General features: G+C 32.6%; 2 protein-coding genes across 6 annotated transcripts in view; one reads left to right on the top strand and one right to left on the bottom strand.

Annotated features, from left to right (window-relative positions):
- Positions 1–16,919, bottom strand: part of LOC130446923 (RNA-binding protein Pasilla) — a 79,467-nt gene extending 62,548 nt beyond the window's left edge. For both annotated transcript variants that reach the window (XM_056783449.1, XM_056783450.1), the window contains exons 1-2: positions 16,787–16,919; positions 15,698–16,231 (exon numbers count right to left, since the gene is read on the bottom strand). In XM_056783449.1, coding sequence (XP_056639427.1) covers positions 15,698–15,815 — 118 coding nt within the window. In that variant the 5' untranslated portion in view covers positions 15,816–16,231; positions 16,787–16,919. The remainder of the gene's footprint in view (positions 1–15,697; positions 16,232–16,786) is intronic.
- A 708-nt stretch (positions 16,920–17,627) lies between these two features.
- The window catches only part of LOC130446921 (uncharacterized), a 30,737-nt gene continuing 26,319 nt past the window's right edge, over positions 17,628–22,045 (top strand). Inside the window, exons 1-2 of one of the 4 annotated variants that reach the window (XM_056783445.1) lie at positions 17,628–17,845; positions 18,033–18,265. In XM_056783445.1, the coding sequence (XP_056639423.1) occupies positions 18,089–18,265 (177 nt within the window). In that variant the 5' untranslated portion in view covers positions 17,628–17,845; positions 18,033–18,088. The remainder of the gene's footprint in view (positions 17,846–18,032; positions 18,266–22,045) is intronic. The other 3 variants (XM_056783444.1, XM_056783447.1, XM_056783446.1) reach the window with 3 other exon arrangements.

The following is a 22,045-nucleotide window of genomic DNA, read 5'->3' as shown; positions in this document are numbered from 1 at the left end:
GACGAAAACGTTGCATTTCTGCCTCGCGTCCGCGTCTCTTCTAAAAAACATTACACTTCTCACACTTAGGTGGTAGCCCTGGCTAAAATTAATGAATTGCACTTGCAAATTAGTTGACCATCCATTGTATTTACTGGATTTATCCCCCCGCGACTCTTTGCGGCTTCCTAACCTTAAAGTTTCATCAGCAAGGGAAAGATTTTCATCAGACGTAAACACTCATTTAGAAGGGAAAATATCGAGTCATCTATCAAATTGTTTGGTTTAATTTTGAAATAAATTTTATATCTACCGATGTATTATTATGTAACAGCATGTGTTCGTCCCCAGAGAGAAATTCGTGCCATCGTTCTGGGTATATAGTTTATATAAAGTGGCTACATCCTCTTTTCGTTATAATAGTACTTCAGTTATTGTGTAAACTGTGATATTCAGTGATAAAAACAGTTAATGGCAGATTCGTGATTACAAAAAACTGTAAGACATCAAGTGGCTACGATTTAAATAATAAAAAAATACTAGAACCGTTGTTAACTCTCATACTTTTATTATATCTGATAGACGTTTCGATACCACAGTCACCATCTTCAGAAACGTTAGATTCACTGACAAATTAATTTTTTAAGACTTGCATACGAGGTCTGTCTATTAAATAACGAGTCTTCTTTGGTGAGGACCTTTCCGTCGACTCAAATCGGGTCCCTTTCAAGACAGATTTTATTTTCGGAAACAAAAAAAAGTCGCACCGTGCCAAATCTGGTGAGTACAACGAGTGTTCGAGCATTGCTTGACAGGTAGCGCGTTATGGACAGGTGCGTTGTCCTTGTGCAAAATCGGGCCGTTTTTTACGAACTCGGTGTCGCAGTGTTGCCAAAAATGACAAATAGTAAGTGTGGGTGACAGTCTGACTCTCTGAAACCCATCCAGTCATCACGATACTGTCGATAAAAACGATCAACATTGCTTTGAATTTTGATTTGTTCTTTCGGCCATCACTAAAGCGCTAACACTACTCAAAAACACTCGCAAGAGATAGAGAATTGTCTTCATAGGCCTTTTGCAACAATTTATAGCACTCAGTCGGAGTTTTTTTTTTTCTAGGCGCGCAATCTCGTTATTTAATAGCCAGACCTCGTATACATAGTCTATTTTTATGAATCAAAGAGTAATAAAATTATGAAGCATTGGTAATCCATTGGCGTATCACTTTAAGTAGACGGATAAAATATTTTTTCAAGCTTTTCCTCCAGTATTTTCGTATGAAATAATATTTGTATAAATATAGATAATATATCGGGTGTACATTTATATTTTTACCTAATTAACCTGCTTACAACTCAGTCAGGGTAATCCTATTAACTCGAATCACGACAAAAACTTTAGTCTAGTGTCGGATGTTGTTTTCAGTAGTAACAACCCAACGACATTGATAATTGTTCGAAAATATGTTTATAAGCAACGTTTGAGCATTTAACAATGTTCGATGGTTGTTCGGGCAACAAATTTTTGCTTATTATATATTAAGTTGGCATTGTTGTGGCCCGTTGTACACCACTTTTGGCCAATCGACTAACCGCGGTCCATCTATTGGAGCAATTAGTAATTTTTTCCCTTGGTATTCAAGCTAATCGCTTCGGTAGATGACTTCTTCAAATTTTGAATCGTATTTCTTTCGTTTCGGATTTCAATTCTTAGGAATAATCGTTGATTTGGTTTCAGTACACATTCTTGAACCACCTCGGCAAGCCTTTTGATGCGTTCAACTGAATTTTATTAAAAATCCATTTTAAATTTATAAACTTAATTTGCCCCTTAAACTTTAGTGAGATTTTGGTAGAAAATCTCTAACCAGTTTGTAATGAGTAACAACCTGGAATGGGGAACTACACAAGGGGCAACTGGTTGCCAACCAGTCGATAACGCGTTGGTAACCGGTTTAAAGAAACTCGACCCGTTGATTCGCTGGCAACTTATTTTCAAACTAATCACGACAACACGAGTTTTTCTCTTCAACTGGTTAGTGATGCGTTCTATTTACATTTTTTTTCTGTTTCTTGGAACTATATTGGGTATTTTTTATGTACAAAGCAATCACAAGAGAGTACACTCGACTGATTCCAGTGGTGCCTGCTTTGATAGCTGATTCTATAGGCTTGTAATCTTCCAAAGAAAGGAGTCTCGATAAATTGACGTTCTAGGCTTGACGGAGTAGAGGTCGACCACGAAAGACGTGGAGTGACAATTTAGAGCCAAGATGAGGAAAGGTATCGAAGAAAAACAGGCCTATTATGGAAAAAAGAAGAAGAAAAAGAAAACAAAATTTTTAACCAACTTATAATACGGTTATGTAATATTTAATGCACAAGGCTTTCGACCAATCCAAACCTTTTTCTGTTGTTCTCTATAGCTTATGGTTATAGTCCGGAAGCCGGTAACTTTAGGACTAAAATTTCTCCACCATGCCGGAAACTATTTTTATTTATTTTATTCGTATTTATGTAATTTTTGAAAATATCTTGGTATGTGCACTCAAAACCTGTCGGAGTAGATGGAGTAGATGCTAATAAAGTTTATGCACTTCAAGATGGTATGCGGGATTTTCCCGACAGGTTTTGAGCGCACATACCAAGATATTTTCAAAAATTACATAAAAATGAATGAAATAAAAAAAGAGTTTCCGAAATGATGTTGAAATTTGAGCCCTCAACATACACTTCAAATAGATATGTCAGACCCTTCCGGCAAGAAAAAGTGGTTTGCGTGATTTTTTTCTAAAAGTCAATAAAACTTACAGTCGAATACATAAAAAAAAAATTAATATCCGCGATGACGGTAAAACATTTTTTTTTTAAATTTTTTCACATTTTATCGGCAATAGGAATCCGCGTATACCGAGCGTAATTTATTCCTATACTTATGTTTTATTTATTTGAATAAAAATTTTTTGATTCCGCTTTGACGGGACTTTCAGTGTTACCGGCTCCCCGCCTATTATAAAAGACCAAAAAAGGACCGGACACTTGTATTAGCACAGGTAAATTCACGAGAAAATTAGATTATTCTAATTAATATTTGAAATGACCGTAATAAGTTTTGCATTTTATTAATCTATCTCACATCGCCCTTGAAAACGACCTTAATAACAAACAATTGAAAAAAAAAAACATCATCGAACTTGGTACAAACACAAAATTCTTTTGCGTGACTCAACTCACGACGATGATGAAATCTTTGTAATTATCACTCTGCGAGGTTAATACATAATAAAATCCTGTTCGTTGTGTGCAGTGCCGGATTAAGCTAGGGGCTTGGGGGGCTATAGCCCCGGGCCTCGAGTCCAAGAAGGCCCTATCATTGATATCAAAAACGAAAATTGTATTTGTTTTTTAAACTTGTAATTAACGGGAAAGCGTGCGCTTGAAATTAAGGATGCTAATCCGAATTCCTTAAAGGGACTCCGTCATTATTTTAGACCCGGGCCTAATAAATCTTAATCCGGCCCTGGGCGAGTGCGGACGAATTTGTATTGTATGTTTAAAATAAACAAAATTATTTAGGTACAAGGTTGCGGAATTCATTGGCGTACTTTTTTAAAGATAAAATTAGAATTAATGCGTTTAAAATTAACAGGTATTCGCGACAAATCCAGATAGAAGCTTCGAAAGAAATTAGATCTCGAAAATAACTTTATTATGATTAATGTTTATAATAAACCGCCAACAAAATTAGTCAGATTACATTGGTCAACAGAAATTTAAACTTTTTTTGTCACACGAAAACTTGGAGCAAATTTTGAATGTACTACGGCCACCAAACAATAATATATTGACGCATCGGGTTTCTTTGTGACATCAAGACATATATTTTTATGAAAAGTACAAAAACCACTAAGTCCGTTCCTTAATTTACTATCCAACAGTAATCTCCTAGCATTAGTAGACTTTTTTCCCTTGATAGCCCTTTTCTAGGAAAGGAAATGTACTGATGAACCAAAATTCTCGAGTAAGAAATCCAGGATATGTATTTTTGACGACATATTACATCCCAAAGCTTTCAATGAAATTATAAGTCTATTTTTAACAGCATTCATAAAACATTTCCAATAAATATTCCCTTTTTAATTTTTGACACGCTGAGTTTGGAAAAGTTCTCTTTCACTGCCATTTTGAGGTCTAGATTCCACATTTTTTTTATCAGGCCGAGCTCTATATGCAACTAAGCAACGTTGGTAAAAGTATGCCTCCAGAATTCACTAAAAGATCATTTTCAACATTCTTCTACCCTGGAGTAGGTGATCCACGCTTGGGCCGTACTTTCTTTGTGACTTTTTCGGTTTCTGCCACCAAACTGTAGCTCAAACAAATGAGCAATGGCTTCAAAATCTCCACAAATTTCCCAAACACGTTCACTGCATTAAATTTTTTCAAGAAGGAACTTCCCGTTCTCGTAAGTTTCTTTTATATCAGAACCGCGGACCACAAGCACTGGATGTTTCGGTTGATTAGCAACATTGGTTTCGAAATCGTTTTTGATGAGTCAATGACTAATCGCCAGTGACTTGGATCATATTCAAAATTCATAAAGTAAGGTTTCATTTTATCATCACGAAATGGGAAATAAGAAATTTTCGTAACAGGAACAAGTAAATTCCAGTCGTTTAATGTGGACCCCAAAAGCTCAACTTGTTCTTTAGACAAATACAAATCACGTACTAAATCTTTGAAATCACGTTGTATCAATTATTAATGAGGTTTTTTTGAAATTAACGGTTCATAACTTGAATCACTCTCTTGAGATACCTTATCGGGTTGACTAAGCACGGAATCCTGGATTTCTGATTGATTTGTAGGCTTTGGCACAGGCAGCTCCGCACTATGTAGTATTGGTCTGTTGGCCGATGACAAGTTTGTGTACCGGACAGTGTGTTTGGATTTGGTTGTGACGCCTTTGTTTGAATCAAACAAATACTCACATGATTTTTTGGTTCCGCTCAAATCATTGATATACCAAAAGACTAATGTCTAAATTTTTGTTTAGCCCAACCTAATAGGAATCTTACACACGTTCCTATATGTAACCCAGGATTTATCTTTGTGGTGCACAGGAAAACGAAAATAGTCGAAATTTTGCCATTTTGAGATTGTTATACCTTTTGACTCAGTTATTTTTTGCTCTATAAGATGAGATTTGTCCCCCTATTTCCTATAAATATGTTATCGCATATACTCCGGTCAATTTAGACTTTCGAAGTTACATAAATTCCCATCAATCTGAAAATCGGTCATTTCCGTGTATGGAAAAAATTTTATTCAAGGTCAAAGATCAAAAAAATGAGTTTTTCGCAATTTTCTGCAAAACGGTGAGTTTTAACAGAAAAATACCTTAGACGAAAATTGCAGATCATAAAATTATCTACAAAAAACGTATCAATACTTTTTTTCCTACAAACCACTGTTTCTGAGATATAATGATTCAAAAAGTTGTAATAATTGTATTTTTGTATTTAATGGTTTAACCAATATATTTTCACCAGTAAACTTTTCTTACAATATTGAAATGAACCGAGACTTTTGAGTATTTGTAAGAAATTTCTGTTGATCGATTGAAACTGTCATAAGTTCATGAAATAAACTATCAATTGACGAATATGTTGCTAAAGTTCTGTATATCAGAAACGGTGGCACGTAGAAAAAAAATATTGTTAAGTTTTTTGTAGATAATTTTATGATCTACAATTTTTGTCTGAGGTATTTTTATGATAAAACTTACCGTATTACTGTTAATCACGAAAAACTCATTTTTTTTTTACCTTTCACCTTGAATAGAATTTTTTCTCTACGCGGAAATGATGGGGAACGTTTAAATTTTATTTTCTATTGTATTCTAAACAATTTTACTTGATGGGAATTTATGTAGCTTCACTCTTATTTTTTTGGTCCAATTTGACCGGACTAATATGTAATCACTAGGTAAGAAAGTAGGAGAAGCAGATGGAGCTTACGAGTGTAAAAGGGGGGACAAAACAGAAGCTTAAGAAGATCATAAACAAACAGGTAGCTTCCACTGATACAAGGTATTTTATGTGGCAAGAAGCGATTGATGGTAGATGTTCCGAACAAAGTTTATGAGTTGTTAGACAAAGTATCTGCAGTGAAGAAATTATTTATGGCGGTAGAAACCAAGTCCCGCAATTCTGATTCTGATGGTGTAAATTCAGGTTCTGCACCCGATATTCCACTTACAGTATGAGTTTGTTTCTGATTTAAGCAAATTTTGAACTTTAAATAAAACCTGCTTTCCATTTACATCCAAAGGAGTTAAGATACTCAGTTATGTGGATATTTCATACTCAAATAATGACGTCGGTGCTCAGAGGAACACGTAATATGGTTTAATATTCTCTGAATACATCATTAGTTTAATATTGTGTACTTATTTGCTTATTTTGATGACAAAATCTGGTAGCGTGACCTAACCTCACTTTTAATTTGACTTAACAACAATCATTAAAAAACACGGTCTCAAGTTTGTGCAGATTTCGGGGGAAAACTCAGTTAGGTCTCACTTGTGATACTGAAAAGGAGCTGAGTTACATCACAGGTGAGAATAATTTGAGTGTAAATGGAAAGCAGCTAATATTTCCAAAATCAACTGTTAAACATGAATCAGTACTACCAACCAGGGCCTGTGCACTAGAATAGGAGAAGTTCGAGCACGACGTCCACACCGAAAACCACACCGACCGGGTTATTTCTACCTACATTATAGTTTCAACACCAAGACTGGTGACTTCGTTAAAAGTACTTTTTAGAAGTTTTTTTTAAAGTTTCCTTAAAGTATTAGTGTTTTCAAAATGATTACCGACTATGACGTCGCTATGTCAGCCATGGCTTTAAATCAGCCCCCAAAAAGACGTCGAAGAAGATTTTGGATTTTCAGTCGGAGGTTTAAATGTAACTGAAGCCGCTCGGCACGTCCCCACTCTATATTTTTGTTCGGCTCGGCATCCTCGGCATTTTCAAACCTGGCAAAGCCGCCCGGGGCTCCGGGTCAGCCGGTGTGGACCCTGCTTTACATCAAATCTTTCGTTATAGAAATATTTTTTCTTGGTATAGAGCCAGTTCGAGAGATGTCGTTAGCATCGAACGTTGTCATTTCATTTTATCGAAGTATTGGTAGGTATTTGAAACCATAAAAGATTCCCATGCGAAAGAAAAAAAACAAATCACGCGAGTCAATACTATTCAAATTAATTTGATTAATCTGTCTAATATATAATATTGAACGTGGGATGGTAATTAAGTTTTTTCTCAATATTTATACAGCATCCTTCATTTATTGTTTACCACATCTGCAATCGACATTGGAATAACGCAAATTGGAGATTATTTAGCATCGGATGATCATTTTCAATAACAGAATTCTATGATAAAACCAGTCGCATTATTAATCGAGGTCAATAGATTTGGAACTGGTTGAACGCATTAATAATACGGGGGCGGTTCAAAGGGAGAATCACTTTTCAATGTTCATTAGTTTCTAGTACTCGAAACATTTCGTGCCCTTTTTATTCTACAGTACTCGGTGCTCGCGGTCTTGTTGCCTATTTTGTTCGGAGATGAATCGCTCAAGTGTAGTCAGTCAGTTCATATACAATTCCCGACCAAATTATTCGACGCACTGTATTTTTTGAATAATTTTATGCTTCTTAAGCGTTTTTATGTCGTAATTGTACAGAAGCCAGACAAGGCTCTCGAAAAAATTTGCATAAGTCCGGCAATGCTCATAAGCTTGGCAACGCTGTCGAAAAAGATTAAAACGGAGCATGTTCGTGCTACAGACAGTTGTATCAGTGTCATGATAACACGTGTTTGTCTAATAGACGCGTTTTCAGATACAAGTTCACGCTTCAAGAAAGTGTTTTAAATGTTATGTCATGACTGCGTACGAGCGCGGATTACGAAACTACGTTTCAACAATAATTACCGAACTCGCTGCTATCAAATCGTTCTACAGTGTGGAAGACGTACCAGAAATTTTTAAAAACGGGCTCTGTTACCGACGAAAATATGGAAACAGTGGCGCTGGTGCTAGTTGAGCAACCGAACTACTCCAACTTCTTTACGACGAAGGCTGAAACGCATGCACTATCGAGTTTACCGTCCGAGTCTCTTCCACGATTGGAATTTTCCGAGTAGTTCCAACTTGAACGGTATAACTGCGTATACTGGAACGACCAGAATTCTCACGTCTTCATTGAACAAGAATTTAACCTGCCTGAGGTGTGTGTACGTGTCTGTACTTTTTGAGGATCAAGTGACTGTTCAAAGATTAACGTGGCTAACTGGACAAAGATTCTACACTAGCGAACATCCGTCATTTTATGCAGGATGGAGCTTCGTCGCACTACGCGTTATATGTGCGCGTTTTGGACAATGGATAAGCAGAGGAGGATTCGTTGAGCGGCCCGCATGGTCATGTGACTTGACACCCTGTGATTTTATCCTGTGGGGTCTTCTCAAGGACTGTGTTTTTGCAATAGGACCGCGGACACTTTTCGATTTCCGAACTACAATTGAACAAGAATTTGAAACTCTTTGCAGAGAGCTTGACATGCCACACTACTGTTGGTTTAATCCACGTCGAAAATCATCGCACGAAAATGTACGCGATTCAATTCCATTTTTTGACCAAAATTAATGTTTCAAATATCTGTGAACAACTCAAATAGCACTCGTATGTTCACCGTTAAAAATGTCAAACTTAGTTAATTTTATATTTTCGCGGTCCCCCCGTTTTTTATCTGTAGAAAATCGAAAAATCATCCGATTTCGATGAATTAAAAAAAATTAAAACTTAAATTGGTTTCAGGGCTTTAAATGTTCATGAAAATGCACACATTCACGTATAACTTTTTTTCAAATAATCAAATGAAATTTTTATATTTTTTTTTATAATTTACACAAAAAAAAACGAACAAATTGAAAAAAAAATTATACAAAAATGTTGCTTCATCATGTTTTTACAATTAAAAATAATAATTTCTCTTGAAATTGACCTTTCCTCGCATATAATCGTTTGTACATTTTTTATTAAGTAAACATTGAGGTTAAATGAACAAAAACATTCTTAAAATCACTCATCATAATCAAGGGTACAATATTAAAAATTAACTTTGAAAAATTGAAAAGCAAACCAAATGTGAACATTTCTTCTGAATTTTTAGCACCCCCCCTAACCTAACCAATATTTTTTTCATAAATCCGCCGTAAAAACGAAGATTTTGAAAAAAAAATGCATGGAAATCGAATGATTTTTCGATTTTCTAGAACCAAACAACGAGGGTACAATATTAAAAATTAACTTTGAAAAATTGAAAAGCAAACCAAATGTGAACATTTCTTCTGAATTTTTAGCACCCCCCCTAACCTAACCAATATTTTTTTTTCATAAATCCGTCGTAAAAACGAAGATTTTCAAAAAAAAATGCATGGAAATCGAATGATTTTTCGATTTTCTAGAACCAAACAACGAGGGTACAATATTAAAAATTAACTTTGAAAAATTGAAAAGCAAACCAAATGTGAACATTTCTTCTGAATTTTTAGCACCCCCCCTAACCTAACCAATATTTTTTTTTCATAAATCCGTCGTAAAAACGAAGATTTTCAAAAAAAAATGCATGGAAATCGAATGATTTTTCGATTTTCTAGAACCAAACAACGAGGGTACAATATTAAAAATTAACTTTGAAAAATTGAAAAGCAAACCAAATGTGAACATTTCTTCTGAATTTTTAGCACCCCCCCTAACCTAACCAATATTTTTTTCATAAATCCGCCGTAAAAACGAAGATTTTGAAAAAAAAATGCATGGAAATCGAATGATTTTTCGATTTTCTAGAACCAAACAACGAGGGTACAATATTAAAAATTAACTTTGAAAAATTGAAAAGCAAACCAAATGTGAACATTTCTTCTGAATTTTTAGCACCCCCCCTAACCTAACCAATATTTTTTTTTCATAAATCCGTCGTAAAAACGAAGATTTTCAAAAAAAAATGCATGGAAATCGAATGATTTTTCGATTTTCTAGAACCAAACAACGAGGGTACAATATTAAAAATTAACTTTGAAAAATTGAAAAGCAAACCAAATGTGAACATTTCTTCTGAATTTTTAGCACCCCCCCTAACCTAACTAATATTTTTTTCATAAATCCGTCGTAAAAACGAAGATTTTCAAAAAAAAATGCATGGAAATCGAATGATTTTTCGATTTTCTAGAACCAAAAAACGAGGGTACCGCGAAAGTATAAATTTACCAAACTTTATTATGACAATGACAGATTTCACATATCCACATCTGTACTGCCATATATCGAAATTTGAGTAGCAATTCTGTTAGTAATCATAATTCATTTTACGGTGAATAAGGCAAATGATTATTATAAAAAAAGATTATAAAGGATAAAAAAAGAAACATTTTGATTCAACCGACCATTCGGAAGCGCACAAAATATCGATATATCAAACTATCGATATTTCTTCAAAAATTAATCGATAAATATCGTCGATATTTTGGAAATCTTAAAATATCGATATTCGATATTAATTTTTGAGTATCGAATTCGATATTTTTTTAAAAAAACTTATTTTATTTTACTATATACTAACTTCATATTTCACTTACTGTTTTAATATTTTACCTGTCCTCATATTTAATTAATTAATCATTTACATCAACGCGCAAGCTTTGATATTGTGTTATGTTGCTTGTGTATGTGCGTGTAGTGTACAGTAAAATGGCGGCTAGCGACATTACGTGGTGTGATTTGTTGTGTCTTTTCGTTGTGTAATTGTCATTTTTTTATTTATAATATCTACAGTGCGGAATTTTTTTTACTAAAGATGAGAACAATCAACGTGTTTCTTGCAATTTATGTAGCAACACATACGAAACATTTGGAAATACGACAAATTTAGCGACGCATTCGAAAACAAAACATTATAATGCAAATGTCAACAAATTCAAGATCACTAAAATCTGGAAATGGAACTAAGGATCCTATATCAGTAGATAGATAAATAGATATAATTTATAATACTTTATTTAAATAATAAATAGAACTGACGAAAATAAAAAATGCATTAATGTTTTTTGTTTTTGAATACTCAACGCTCTGAAATAAAAATATCGATAAATCGACATTTTTTACGCTGCATACATCGATATTCTTTGAATATATCGATACGATATTTATCGATTGATTTATGAAACGTTATTTGCTTAAGAGTTTACGTATATCAGTATAGAATTCTCCTTCTTTATATATCGTTTCCGTATCGATGATATTGACAGGATTTGGGTAAGATTGTGAGTGATATTTTAGTAATTTTTTCTCCCTCCCCGTATATAAGTATCTTGTTCAATACGTTCTTAATTATTATTTCATATATTCCATATAATGTTATACAAACTCGATGTAAAAGTTAAAAGTAGTGTCGCTGTTCGTCGTCGTTCTGTGTTTACGTAATACTATATATAATCTAAAGTCATTCAAGGTCTCGTTAGACAACGCGTTCGAAACGACGAACTAGGTTAAGAACGCAAAAATAAAAGGAGAAGATCACTTTTGCTCGGTTGCGCTCATTGAAATAGAAATCGCAAGTTCAATTACGGTATTGGAAATGCAACTTCACTTAATTTCTATTATTGTTAAATTACATCAACATTACAAGCGTTTTTATCAATCGCTATTACGTATACGAGGTTAAAATGAAAAGTTTTCGGCATCTAATTAACATAACCTCACAAATTGGCGGATAATTATCGTACCAATTAAGATATTTAGATTCACAGTATACCGAAAATGAATCTAGATGAAATTACAGATCAGCCGAAGACAGGTGATATGATTTTTTTCGACAGTCAGAACTTTTCTAAATATCTACACGTTTGTGATACAAAAGTTACAGAATTTGGCGTAAGAAATGTCAACAAGAGGCTTAGACCGGTACAGATCACTCGATTTTCAAAAATTAATGAGAGGGATCTCATTTTGACACCTCATTATTAAATTACAGAAGTTTTACTAAGCTCCAAACAACTTGATATACGAGGCGTGATACAAAAATACTGTGAATTAATTTTTATGTTAGGGCGAGCAATGACAAGTTCCCGTTAGTAAATTTGCTAGTCTTGTGATTAAAATACACTAAATTTAATGTTATTTCCGAATTAAAATGATACTGATTTGAAAATATCGATAGAAAAGACTTTTATCTCAATTTTTGGGAGTATTGTGGAAAAAGAATAAAAAAATATGCTTCAAACTTATTAGTTCTTTTCCTGAATCATCTTCATATATTTATTTATGTAAAAAAATTGGGATCAACATGTACAGGTGTCGTCTCAGTATAATCATGTCCTTCTTAGGACATTCAGGAACGCTTAATTTTGGAAAAAAGATTATTGATTCTTCCCCTAAATCATTTCACAGAATAAACATGTACAGGGCATTAAATACACACAAAATTTTAGTAACAAATTTTTGATCATAGCCTTATTCCGGCCCTGAGTGATTTCTGTGGTAGCTAGTTTTTCAGGTCCATTCAGACAATGACCGTGACCAAATACTGGACACGGAAATTAACCAACAGCCAGGGTATACCAAAACAATTTACTCTAGTGACAAAAATAACAAATCGTGGAATAAACACAAACACAGTTTTCCCAGAAGGTGTAAGTTTGACCAGAAATCTTGGGAAATCATATTTGCAAAATGTAATAGAAGCGTTAATCCTTCGAACTTCATATTACGGTACCGTAAGATGGTATTTGACTGTGGTAGATAGATTAGACGATGAGATCCAATGGAACGGATATCTCGATCACCGTACCTTAGACCTTTGGATTTTTTTCTGTAGTGATGATTTAAATCGAAGGTTTACGCAACAGAACATGGCAATATTGACGTTTTAGAATAACTTATTGTTGAAGAATGTTGGTTTGTAACTGCACATACATTTAAAAAAGTCAAACAGTTGGAAAATGATAAATTTTAGGCATTAAAAATTGAATTACATTAGGTATGAACAAACACAAATATCCAGTTTTCAAATTTCATTAGTTTATCTTTAATACGAGGGTTGTCTGGAAAGTTTCCGACCTGAAGATAACACAAATGTTTCAGCCATTTTGGACGCTTCAGCTAAATTCAAACGTGGCCGTTCGGGCTGTCAAAAACTGCGATATAGCCATAAAAGTCGAATTGAGGTTTGAGTTTGAGTGGCAAAACACCGAGTTACTCCGTTTTTTTCAACTACCAAATGCAAAATCGAAGCTATATAGGAGACTCGGAACAGCATTTTGAATTGACAGGAATCGAACAAAAATTAAACCTACCTCAAAGAAAATTAATCAATATTTGAGTTATGATGGATGTAAAGAATCACTAAGAAAAGAACTGCAATCGATAGGTTTTAAAATGATAAAATATGTACCTTATAGTTTGTTTGGGGAGACGTTTTGGATTTTTTTATTCATCTACCTGACCTTATCGACGCGGTTTAAGCAAAATGAAGATGAAACCTGGATCCGACACTACATTCCTGAAACGAAAAGGGCGAACCTGCTCTCATATTTGTGTGATGAATAATTGGATTTCGAATAGGTTAATCGACTTTTTCCTGTTTCTTAATCTTAAAATTTCACTTACAGAAAAAAGATTATCGTCTGAAACTTTTCAAGTAACCCCCGTAGTTTCAAGAGATAAGAAGAGGAAAGGTACCATTTGAAAGCACTGTATATATTCGGGGAAACATTGATATTATAAAAAGGTGATATTTTATTATGTATCAACAAAAACAAAATGTCAAACGTCCTTCCTGTTAGATAGAAATATCGAATTTTTTGTTAATACGTAATATTTGGTTATAAAGAATTTCTAATCAATATTTATGATCGTTATTATGAATAATTATTACAAAATTATGTATATTTTCACTTACATTTGCCTAAAAATTACTTTATGATAAATAATGGACGTTTGAATTTAACCAAAAAACATTAAACAAAATTTGATTAAGTAACAATATAAATATTTAATATTTTCATCAATATCCAACAGACTTGGCATACTTATTCAATTACCAATTCAACAAATATTTTTTGTCACACCAAATTTTGGCTACTATGGCCATCAAACAATAATAAATCTCTAGTCTATATACCACTTTTCAATTAAGGGCGTAAATTTTCGACACTGAGATGTAAAAGTTTATTCTCCACACACATAACAAAAACTGCCCGGGCTATTAGAACATTTTCGCGGCATATTTACAATGTAACAAACGTAATTTAGTTAAATGCAATCGTTAGTCACCTAAATCAAGTTATTTAAGCAAAAACACGTAAACGAGGTCAGAAAAGAATATATAGCTGTCACGCAAAAAACTGGATGTGATTGACACAAAATACTATATTTTTTTTAATTGAGGGTATATCAAAACAAACAAAAATCATCACATCCTAGTTCGTGTGACAAAAACAGTGTTAACCAGTGTTATTTTCATTCAATATAATGATTAATAATACGCGGATATGTAAGTAAGTATTTTTTGTTGAAATATCATTCTCAAATATATTTATCATATTAATAAAACAAAGTAAAATACTAAAGTCGTTTCAAAAGAAGTATGTAAATACTTTCCCTTCTTCAAATTAAACCACACAACTACCACAATACTCAACGAGTCTATAAATACGTTTTTTACACCCTGTATAATAACTTAACGGAAAATTCCACCGAAAGATTAGTACAATTGAAATTCAGTTTCAATAACAATGGGAATATCGTATTTGTATTAGGTTTATTACTTAAAAGTTTAATTTTAAGGTTAAATATACAAAAATAATTATTAACAAACGTTAGAGGAAAACCTGAAAACTTTATATGACATTATTAGGAAGTTTTAAAATGAAAAAAAAAATCATTTACTGTTGATTACAGCTAGTTTTTGATATTTATTTATATTTGTTCCTATAATAACCATTACAGGTATTAATTGTTGTTTCAAATACAATGTAATTAATTTAAAATATCCATTCTCTGGAAATTATTGCATTAATCAATTAAACTATTGCGAATTTGTGGTGAATGACATAACTCTTGATTTCCTTTGCTTGCAACACACTAAAACGAGTGACGTCACCATCATGCCATGATCAATGGAGCAAAGAAGGCGAATTCAGCGATATATAGGTCAAGTAGAAAATGATAGAATAAAAAAAGAAACAAGATTGAAAATGTGACAATATTAAACATTCCGAACTACACATATTTACATAATCACCTAATAAAACGAGTAAAAATAAATAAAAACAGCGTGACCTAATTATGTATTGCCAATATTTTCGAGGCTACAATAACAAAACATTTTTTCCACACCTACAGATCGACTATATACCAGCTGATGGTGCGAAACTTAGTCACCGTCAGTCAGTCACTAGGCCTTCCGTTAATTAGAACGTCAAACAACCTTCGACGTTACCCAGCTCTTTACTGGGTTAATTACGATCAATTTGACATTGAAACAATGACAGTTGCGTACGTCATAGCGAGGACGGACAAAGTTAACAATAAAGGAAATAATCGAAAATAGAATTAAAACATAATGATCTTATTGGAGACTTACCCGAACTAAAATGTGATCGTTTGTTATCTCCGTTTTCCGCGTCCCCGTCCAGAGGTCTTTTTCTAGAATCAGCGATTTCAGGCGAGGGGCAAGTATCCATTCCCGAATCGGCGGCCATATTGTATTTTAAAATTGAAATGTCATTCGGCGCGAACAGCAGAAAAAAAATTTCGCACTGAAACCACTTCTAACACAAGATAGACACTCACGTTCGTAAGAAAACAAAACGACTGTTGGTCTTTTCTCTGATGATATGCGCACTCAACGCTCACTTGTTAACTATGCGCGCGCGACAATATTTACTTCCTTGTTGCTATACGCTATCTCCGTTCGCCGGATACGGCAAGGCAATATTAGCTGGGTTTACGCTAGTAGCCAAATGTTTAGGCTGCTGATATTCGATTTTGATAGTAGCTATTCCACCAATATATTATCCCCACTTTACTAAACAACTTCGCTAATCTAATATCTGACCTTCGGAATCAGTTGTTATTACTTCTCTTCAAATTATTAGGCCTGGTTTATTATGCGGCTCTAAAATATTATATCACGTAATTAATATATCAATTAAATTAATTAAGGTTATATTTATAACGTCCAAGGATGTTTATTACACAATTTCTAAGATACTTTCTTAATAATTAACAAAAATTGGCATTTGAATAAAAAATTTAGACTTTGACCACCTTTCCACATAAGCGTAACTAGGGGAAAGAATAATTCCGTGTATAGTTCATTTTGAGTATTGAAATAAGTTCATTTACAGATTATATCAAAATAAAACTTTATCATCGGTTAATTTTATAGAAATATAGATAAATTCCACATTTCATTAAATCCAAAAATATAACAATAAAATATAAATAATAACCAATAGTTTTACGTCTATTTAAAACTTCACTTTAATGTCATATATTTACAAAATTAAATACAACAAAAATATCATTACCAAGAAAATTGAAGAACTAATTAGTCTAACATTAATTTTTCTAGATCTGTTATATTATTTATCTTTTATATGTCAACAATTATTTATTTATCATGACGAGAAAATAAAACTTATTTGATATATAAAGTTCTAATACGTACCTTAATGGACAATAAGACCCATAATTTAGTGGTTTCCCGAAATGTGAAATGGAAACGACACAAAAAATTTATGTAAGCGAAAGGCAGAATGAGTGAAATGTACAAAAACTAAAACAGTTGAACTGAATAATTTGACAGGTAATAACGCTGATTTAAAATATTTGTTAATCAAATTACTTTGGAAGGTTATGTGAGCTAGTAGGGTCATCTACTAACGAAAATAGTAAGTAGAATGAATATACATAGAAGAAATACATACAATACTGATTTATTTCTTCTTTAATTAATAGATGTCGCACGACAATTTTTAGTTTTCAATTAAATGAAGCTTTATTCACCTTATTCCTTGAGATATTGCATTCTTCTATTAATCTACTTTTTAAAAAATGAACATACAGTCAATATTTTATTTTACATTTTAATTTTGTTGCTATCTTTTTTTACCATAATCATAAGCAGCGTTGTCAGTTCACGGAATTCGTTGTTGTACTGCCGATTTTCCAAAATTTCACAAAACTGGTATAATAGGTAAGGACATTTCGAGTTAACCATCCTATGAAAGCTTTTAACTTGGTGATATTGAGAACAATGGTCATATTATGTACGGTTAATATTTCTTCATTTTATTGAGTTGATATACTGATTCGATTTAATTTTTTTGAGTCCGCTTTTTATCTTGTATTCATAAGTTTTTTCAAACTTGAGAAACTATTCACATTTTACTCACCTTATAAAGTGGAGTTTACATATTATTTATTATTATGTTGTCTACATGTTGTTATGTTAAAGTGAGGTAACGTGTAATTTATGACATCATAAGCATGGCAACACAGGAAAATCTGGTCTAAGTTTTATAAATATCCTTCATAACTTGGATATGTCAACAAGTAACCAAAGTTTTTAATTTTCATAACAACAAAATATTACAATTATATCATAAAAAGCAATTAACTAAGTCATTGCTAATTGATGAATTGAAAAGTGATTCTCTCGTTGCAGATAAATTGACAATAATAGACCAAGTTCAAAGAAATTTCTGTGATTTCACCAATTTTATGAGTAAGATTCTATTTATGTATATATTGAGAGTGAAAAAATACATTTATAAGTCACATATTGTTTTATGTCCAGTTTTATTACGGATAAGTGTATTAGAGACAAAGCAAAGGTTATCACCTTGTTTATAACAACAGATATGTTTTCATGTTGTGAATCAGAACTGTTGAAGTTAGCAATTGATTTTCAGGAACGGTTATTTCATCAGTCGATCTTAAGTGGTCGAAGTGTTAACATTATTTTAAAATGATGAGATTGAATCAAATTTTTCTCCTTCTGTCTTGCATATTGGGAAGTTTACAAGGGGATGTCTTAGACTTTGATGTGGATACCCAAGTTTCGTCTAGCATTTTGAAATATTTGAATGAACGAAATCCTAATTTTTCCTATAAATCAGCTAAAATTTTACAGAAGAATGTCGAGGTATGTTTTTATAATATCCCATAGGTATGAGGAAATTGTTTGGATCATTATTCTTTGTTTCATATTGAATTTATATGTAATTTGCGATGTTTGCGCATCAAATATCATTTATAGGCACTTATCCATATTAAAGATATCAGTTTATTTCTCTTTTATCATAAATTCCTTAACATTTTAACCTCTAAAGCTTATATTAACGCCATTTTCAATAACTGATTACGGAATATGTATATACAACTGTGTTTATAATAATATTAACAGGCAAATTTTTAAAACCCAAATAAAATAAACAATTTGAGTTTCGCCAAAACCAAAAAACGGCGATAATTCTCGTTTTGTGTAAAGATAAAGTTGAATTTATATTTACACTTATTGCACAGTAGCCAGAAACTTGATAAATATTTTCTATCATTATTCAAATTCTTATGTCTCTAGTTTTCTAAAGCTGAGTAACATAAAAAGTAACAGGGAAATACCAGTAAATATGAAGCTAATTATTTTTTTTTAAATTTATCCTTGGATAGTTTTTTTCCATAAATTTTTATATGATTTTCATTTTTTCATGATTATATATTTCATATAATAAACATATAAATTTCACAAAAATAATAATACAACATAGATATTACTTTAGGAAAGTGGTTACTTGGCTACTTGTTTATAGAAAATTCAATATCAATGACTCCTTTCAAACCTAAGGTTCCTGAGTTTTTTTCTCTTTTGGCCCTAAGAAATAAGTCAGAGAAACTAGCCTCAGATTGGTTAATGCCTCCACTCCCTTTCCTTTTTTGGCCCTTAAAAATAACCTATTCATAGAAACCTGGGTTAGATTGGTTATAGTATAGGTGCTGAATGGAGTTGAGTATGCAAAATGTGAGGACTGGCAACTATACAACTTTTACCGGAGACCCTAAATAATATGAAATGATATGTTGCTTGCAGCTGTGCTGGTCCTTTTCCCTTTTCCTCCAGCCTTCTTTGCGAATGTGTAAATGAACTAATACATCTGGCAACATTCAGAATCATAATCTGCATGCTTTTCTGAGTTCAAAACCATACACTCCTCACATTTTGCTTACTCAACTACATCCAGTGCCCGGCCTATTAAACAGTGTGTTTAGTATGAATATCACTAATACTTTCAGAATTTTCAACTTAGTCGTGGATTTTAGCCAAAAATCAGTTGAAGAACGGTCTAGTTTTATTTAATACAGATTAATATTTATTTTTCTAACAATTGGAAGAAGAAAAAATTTAATCAATACTAAAATATTCAATATGTTAGCCTTTGTATAAAGAAAATTTTTGAACTTTAGTATTTACAACTATTTTTATTGCTATTCAGAAATGATTTTCAATTTAATACTGAATATCAATTAATTCAAATATATAAAAATTCCAATAAGGTAATTTAAGATAATTTTAACATATAAAATAATATCTTAAAGTGGCAAGAAATAAATCTTTTTCGTAAAATGTTTTGTAAAATTTGAGAGCTCACATTTCTATTGATAATATTTTAACTGTTTGGAAATAAATTGTTGTATATTTATTGGTTACCAAATAGCAAAAAATAAATTTAAGTTTTAAATTATATTCAATTCAATAGATTTGACATTGGCCAGTGCTGGGATTGTTAGAATATGAAATGAGTGAGTGTAACACCACGAATAAATCATATCAAAATCGAAAGTTCGATATAAATTTGTGGACAGTTCTTATGGGAAAAAACTATACTGCGCATTGAAACATCTCTAAAATATGAGTAGTGGGAAAATAATTAACTTCCACTTATAGAAACTAAGGAAGACAGAATGATAACTCTTTCTCTATCCTCCGAGATTCCAGCTCAGGCCTGCGCATTCTCAAGCATGCGCAGTATAGATCAAGTGTCTCGAACGAGAGAAAAAAAAATGAATACTGTCGGCCTCGTATCGTAAAGACGTTTTTTCCCATACCAACTGTGAATATAGGATATATAGCTTTTAACCTTTTTTAAAGCTTTCCAAATTTTAATTCTATCAATTATATCATAATAATTAATATAAATCTGGTTGTTTGGAAGATGAAAGCAGATTTACAATAAATTTCACTTGGCGGGAGCAAGGTCAAATTGATGAATCTGTCAGTACTTTAACATTATAGACCAGGGTCGATAATTTTTGATAATAGTAGGATGAGTATTGGAAAAATAAGAGAAAATAATAAAAATGAAAGAAAAAATAATTGAGTGTACGGGGAAGAGAAGGGAAAAAAGTTAAATGGTAAAGTTAAAGGTACAACTTTTTCCACATAACCTTAAAATTTATGTGAAAAATTGAAATAACCAAGTTGATGGCTTTATATTTTTCTTTTACAACAAATCAGGACAGAAAACGCAGTGGGAAGCTCCGTGTAACTTCTAAAGCAGAGGATGAGTCCCTTATCATCATGTTCAAAATGGAAAGGAAGCTTACAGAACCTGAAATTCAAATGCGGTTCAATGAAAGTTACGATAAACAGATATCAGTAAAGAAACCACTCTTGCGACGCGGAAACTTAAAAAAAACAAGATTAGAATAGGCCCTTGCATATAAAGATTGAACAGTAGAAAACTGGAATCAAGTCCTGTAGAATGATGAGTCCAAATTCGAAAAGTTTGGGCTAAAGCGAACAGTTTATGTTCGTCGATGATAAATGCACCCCGATGCTATAACTCCAACTGTTTAACATGGCTCTATGATGGTGTGGGGGTGCTTTTCATTTGCTGGATTAGGGGATCTACAGAATTAAAGGAATCCTGCACAGAATTGGTTACCGTTACATATTAAAAACGCCCTTATGTGATACGTCCGATTGGCCGTGTATATACAGTCCAGTCCACTTGTTTGTGATGTTGGCCCAATGAATAATCCAAGTTTGTGACATCGAACCTTTTCAAAAATCGAAAAAACCGTAAAATTTTCGACTTTACTTCAGTTTTTGGCAATTTTAACCCTGAAGGACTAGTTTTTTGACAATACCTACGTGACGCATTTTTAAAGTAGACTAAATTTGCTATAATTTGAGGCCAAAACCGTCTCTGTAGATCCAACAGTTTTTGAGGTAAAGCTATTTAGAATGTATAAATGTTTTCATACTTGGTCAATGTTTAGCAATATTTTTTTGTTCAGAGTGAATTTTGATCCTGTTTCTTCCAAAAAATACCTCTCCCCAACATGAGCCAGTGGATTCTGAAGAGATTTGAGGGGTCAGTAATCCCTCCCTGTTTACAATTTTCATTTTTATCTTTCTAGCCCTGTAGTAGGTACTATCGAAGCCATAATATGTCTGTACTTTTTATGAAGGGGTGTTAAGCAAGAAAGTGAGAAGAAAATTTAAGTTAAATATAATTCAATAAAAAAATAATTTCAGTACAATATGAAAATAGATTTAATTCAAGAAAATGATAAATCAAGGGAATAAATTAAGTAAATTTTGCCCTCTTGAAACGGCAAGGTAGGGGTTCTAATATGTTTAAGCAAGATATGACAGAAAGCACACATTTAAGCTTTGTCTCAACTATTTAAAAAATAAACAAGATAGTGGTGAGCTAGAAATAATGAATTGGCCTCCACAATCTCCGGATCTAAATCCAGTAGAATTATTTTGGGATGAATTGAATCGGAATGTTGAAGAAAATTTGAATCCAACTTCTTTGGATGATCTTTGGAAGACTCTACAAACGTCTTGGAATAATATATCAAAAAGTGTATTAGAAAAAATAAATTAGGGGCGGTCAGAGGTGGTGTCTTGACGAAA

Source organism: Diorhabda sublineata, chromosome 7 (genome assembly GCF_026230105.1).
Source record: "Diorhabda sublineata isolate icDioSubl1.1 chromosome 7, icDioSubl1.1, whole genome shotgun sequence".
Lineage (NCBI taxonomy): Eukaryota > Metazoa > Arthropoda > Insecta > Coleoptera > Chrysomelidae > Diorhabda > Diorhabda sublineata.
This window is presented reverse-complemented; position numbering and strand designations above follow the sequence as displayed.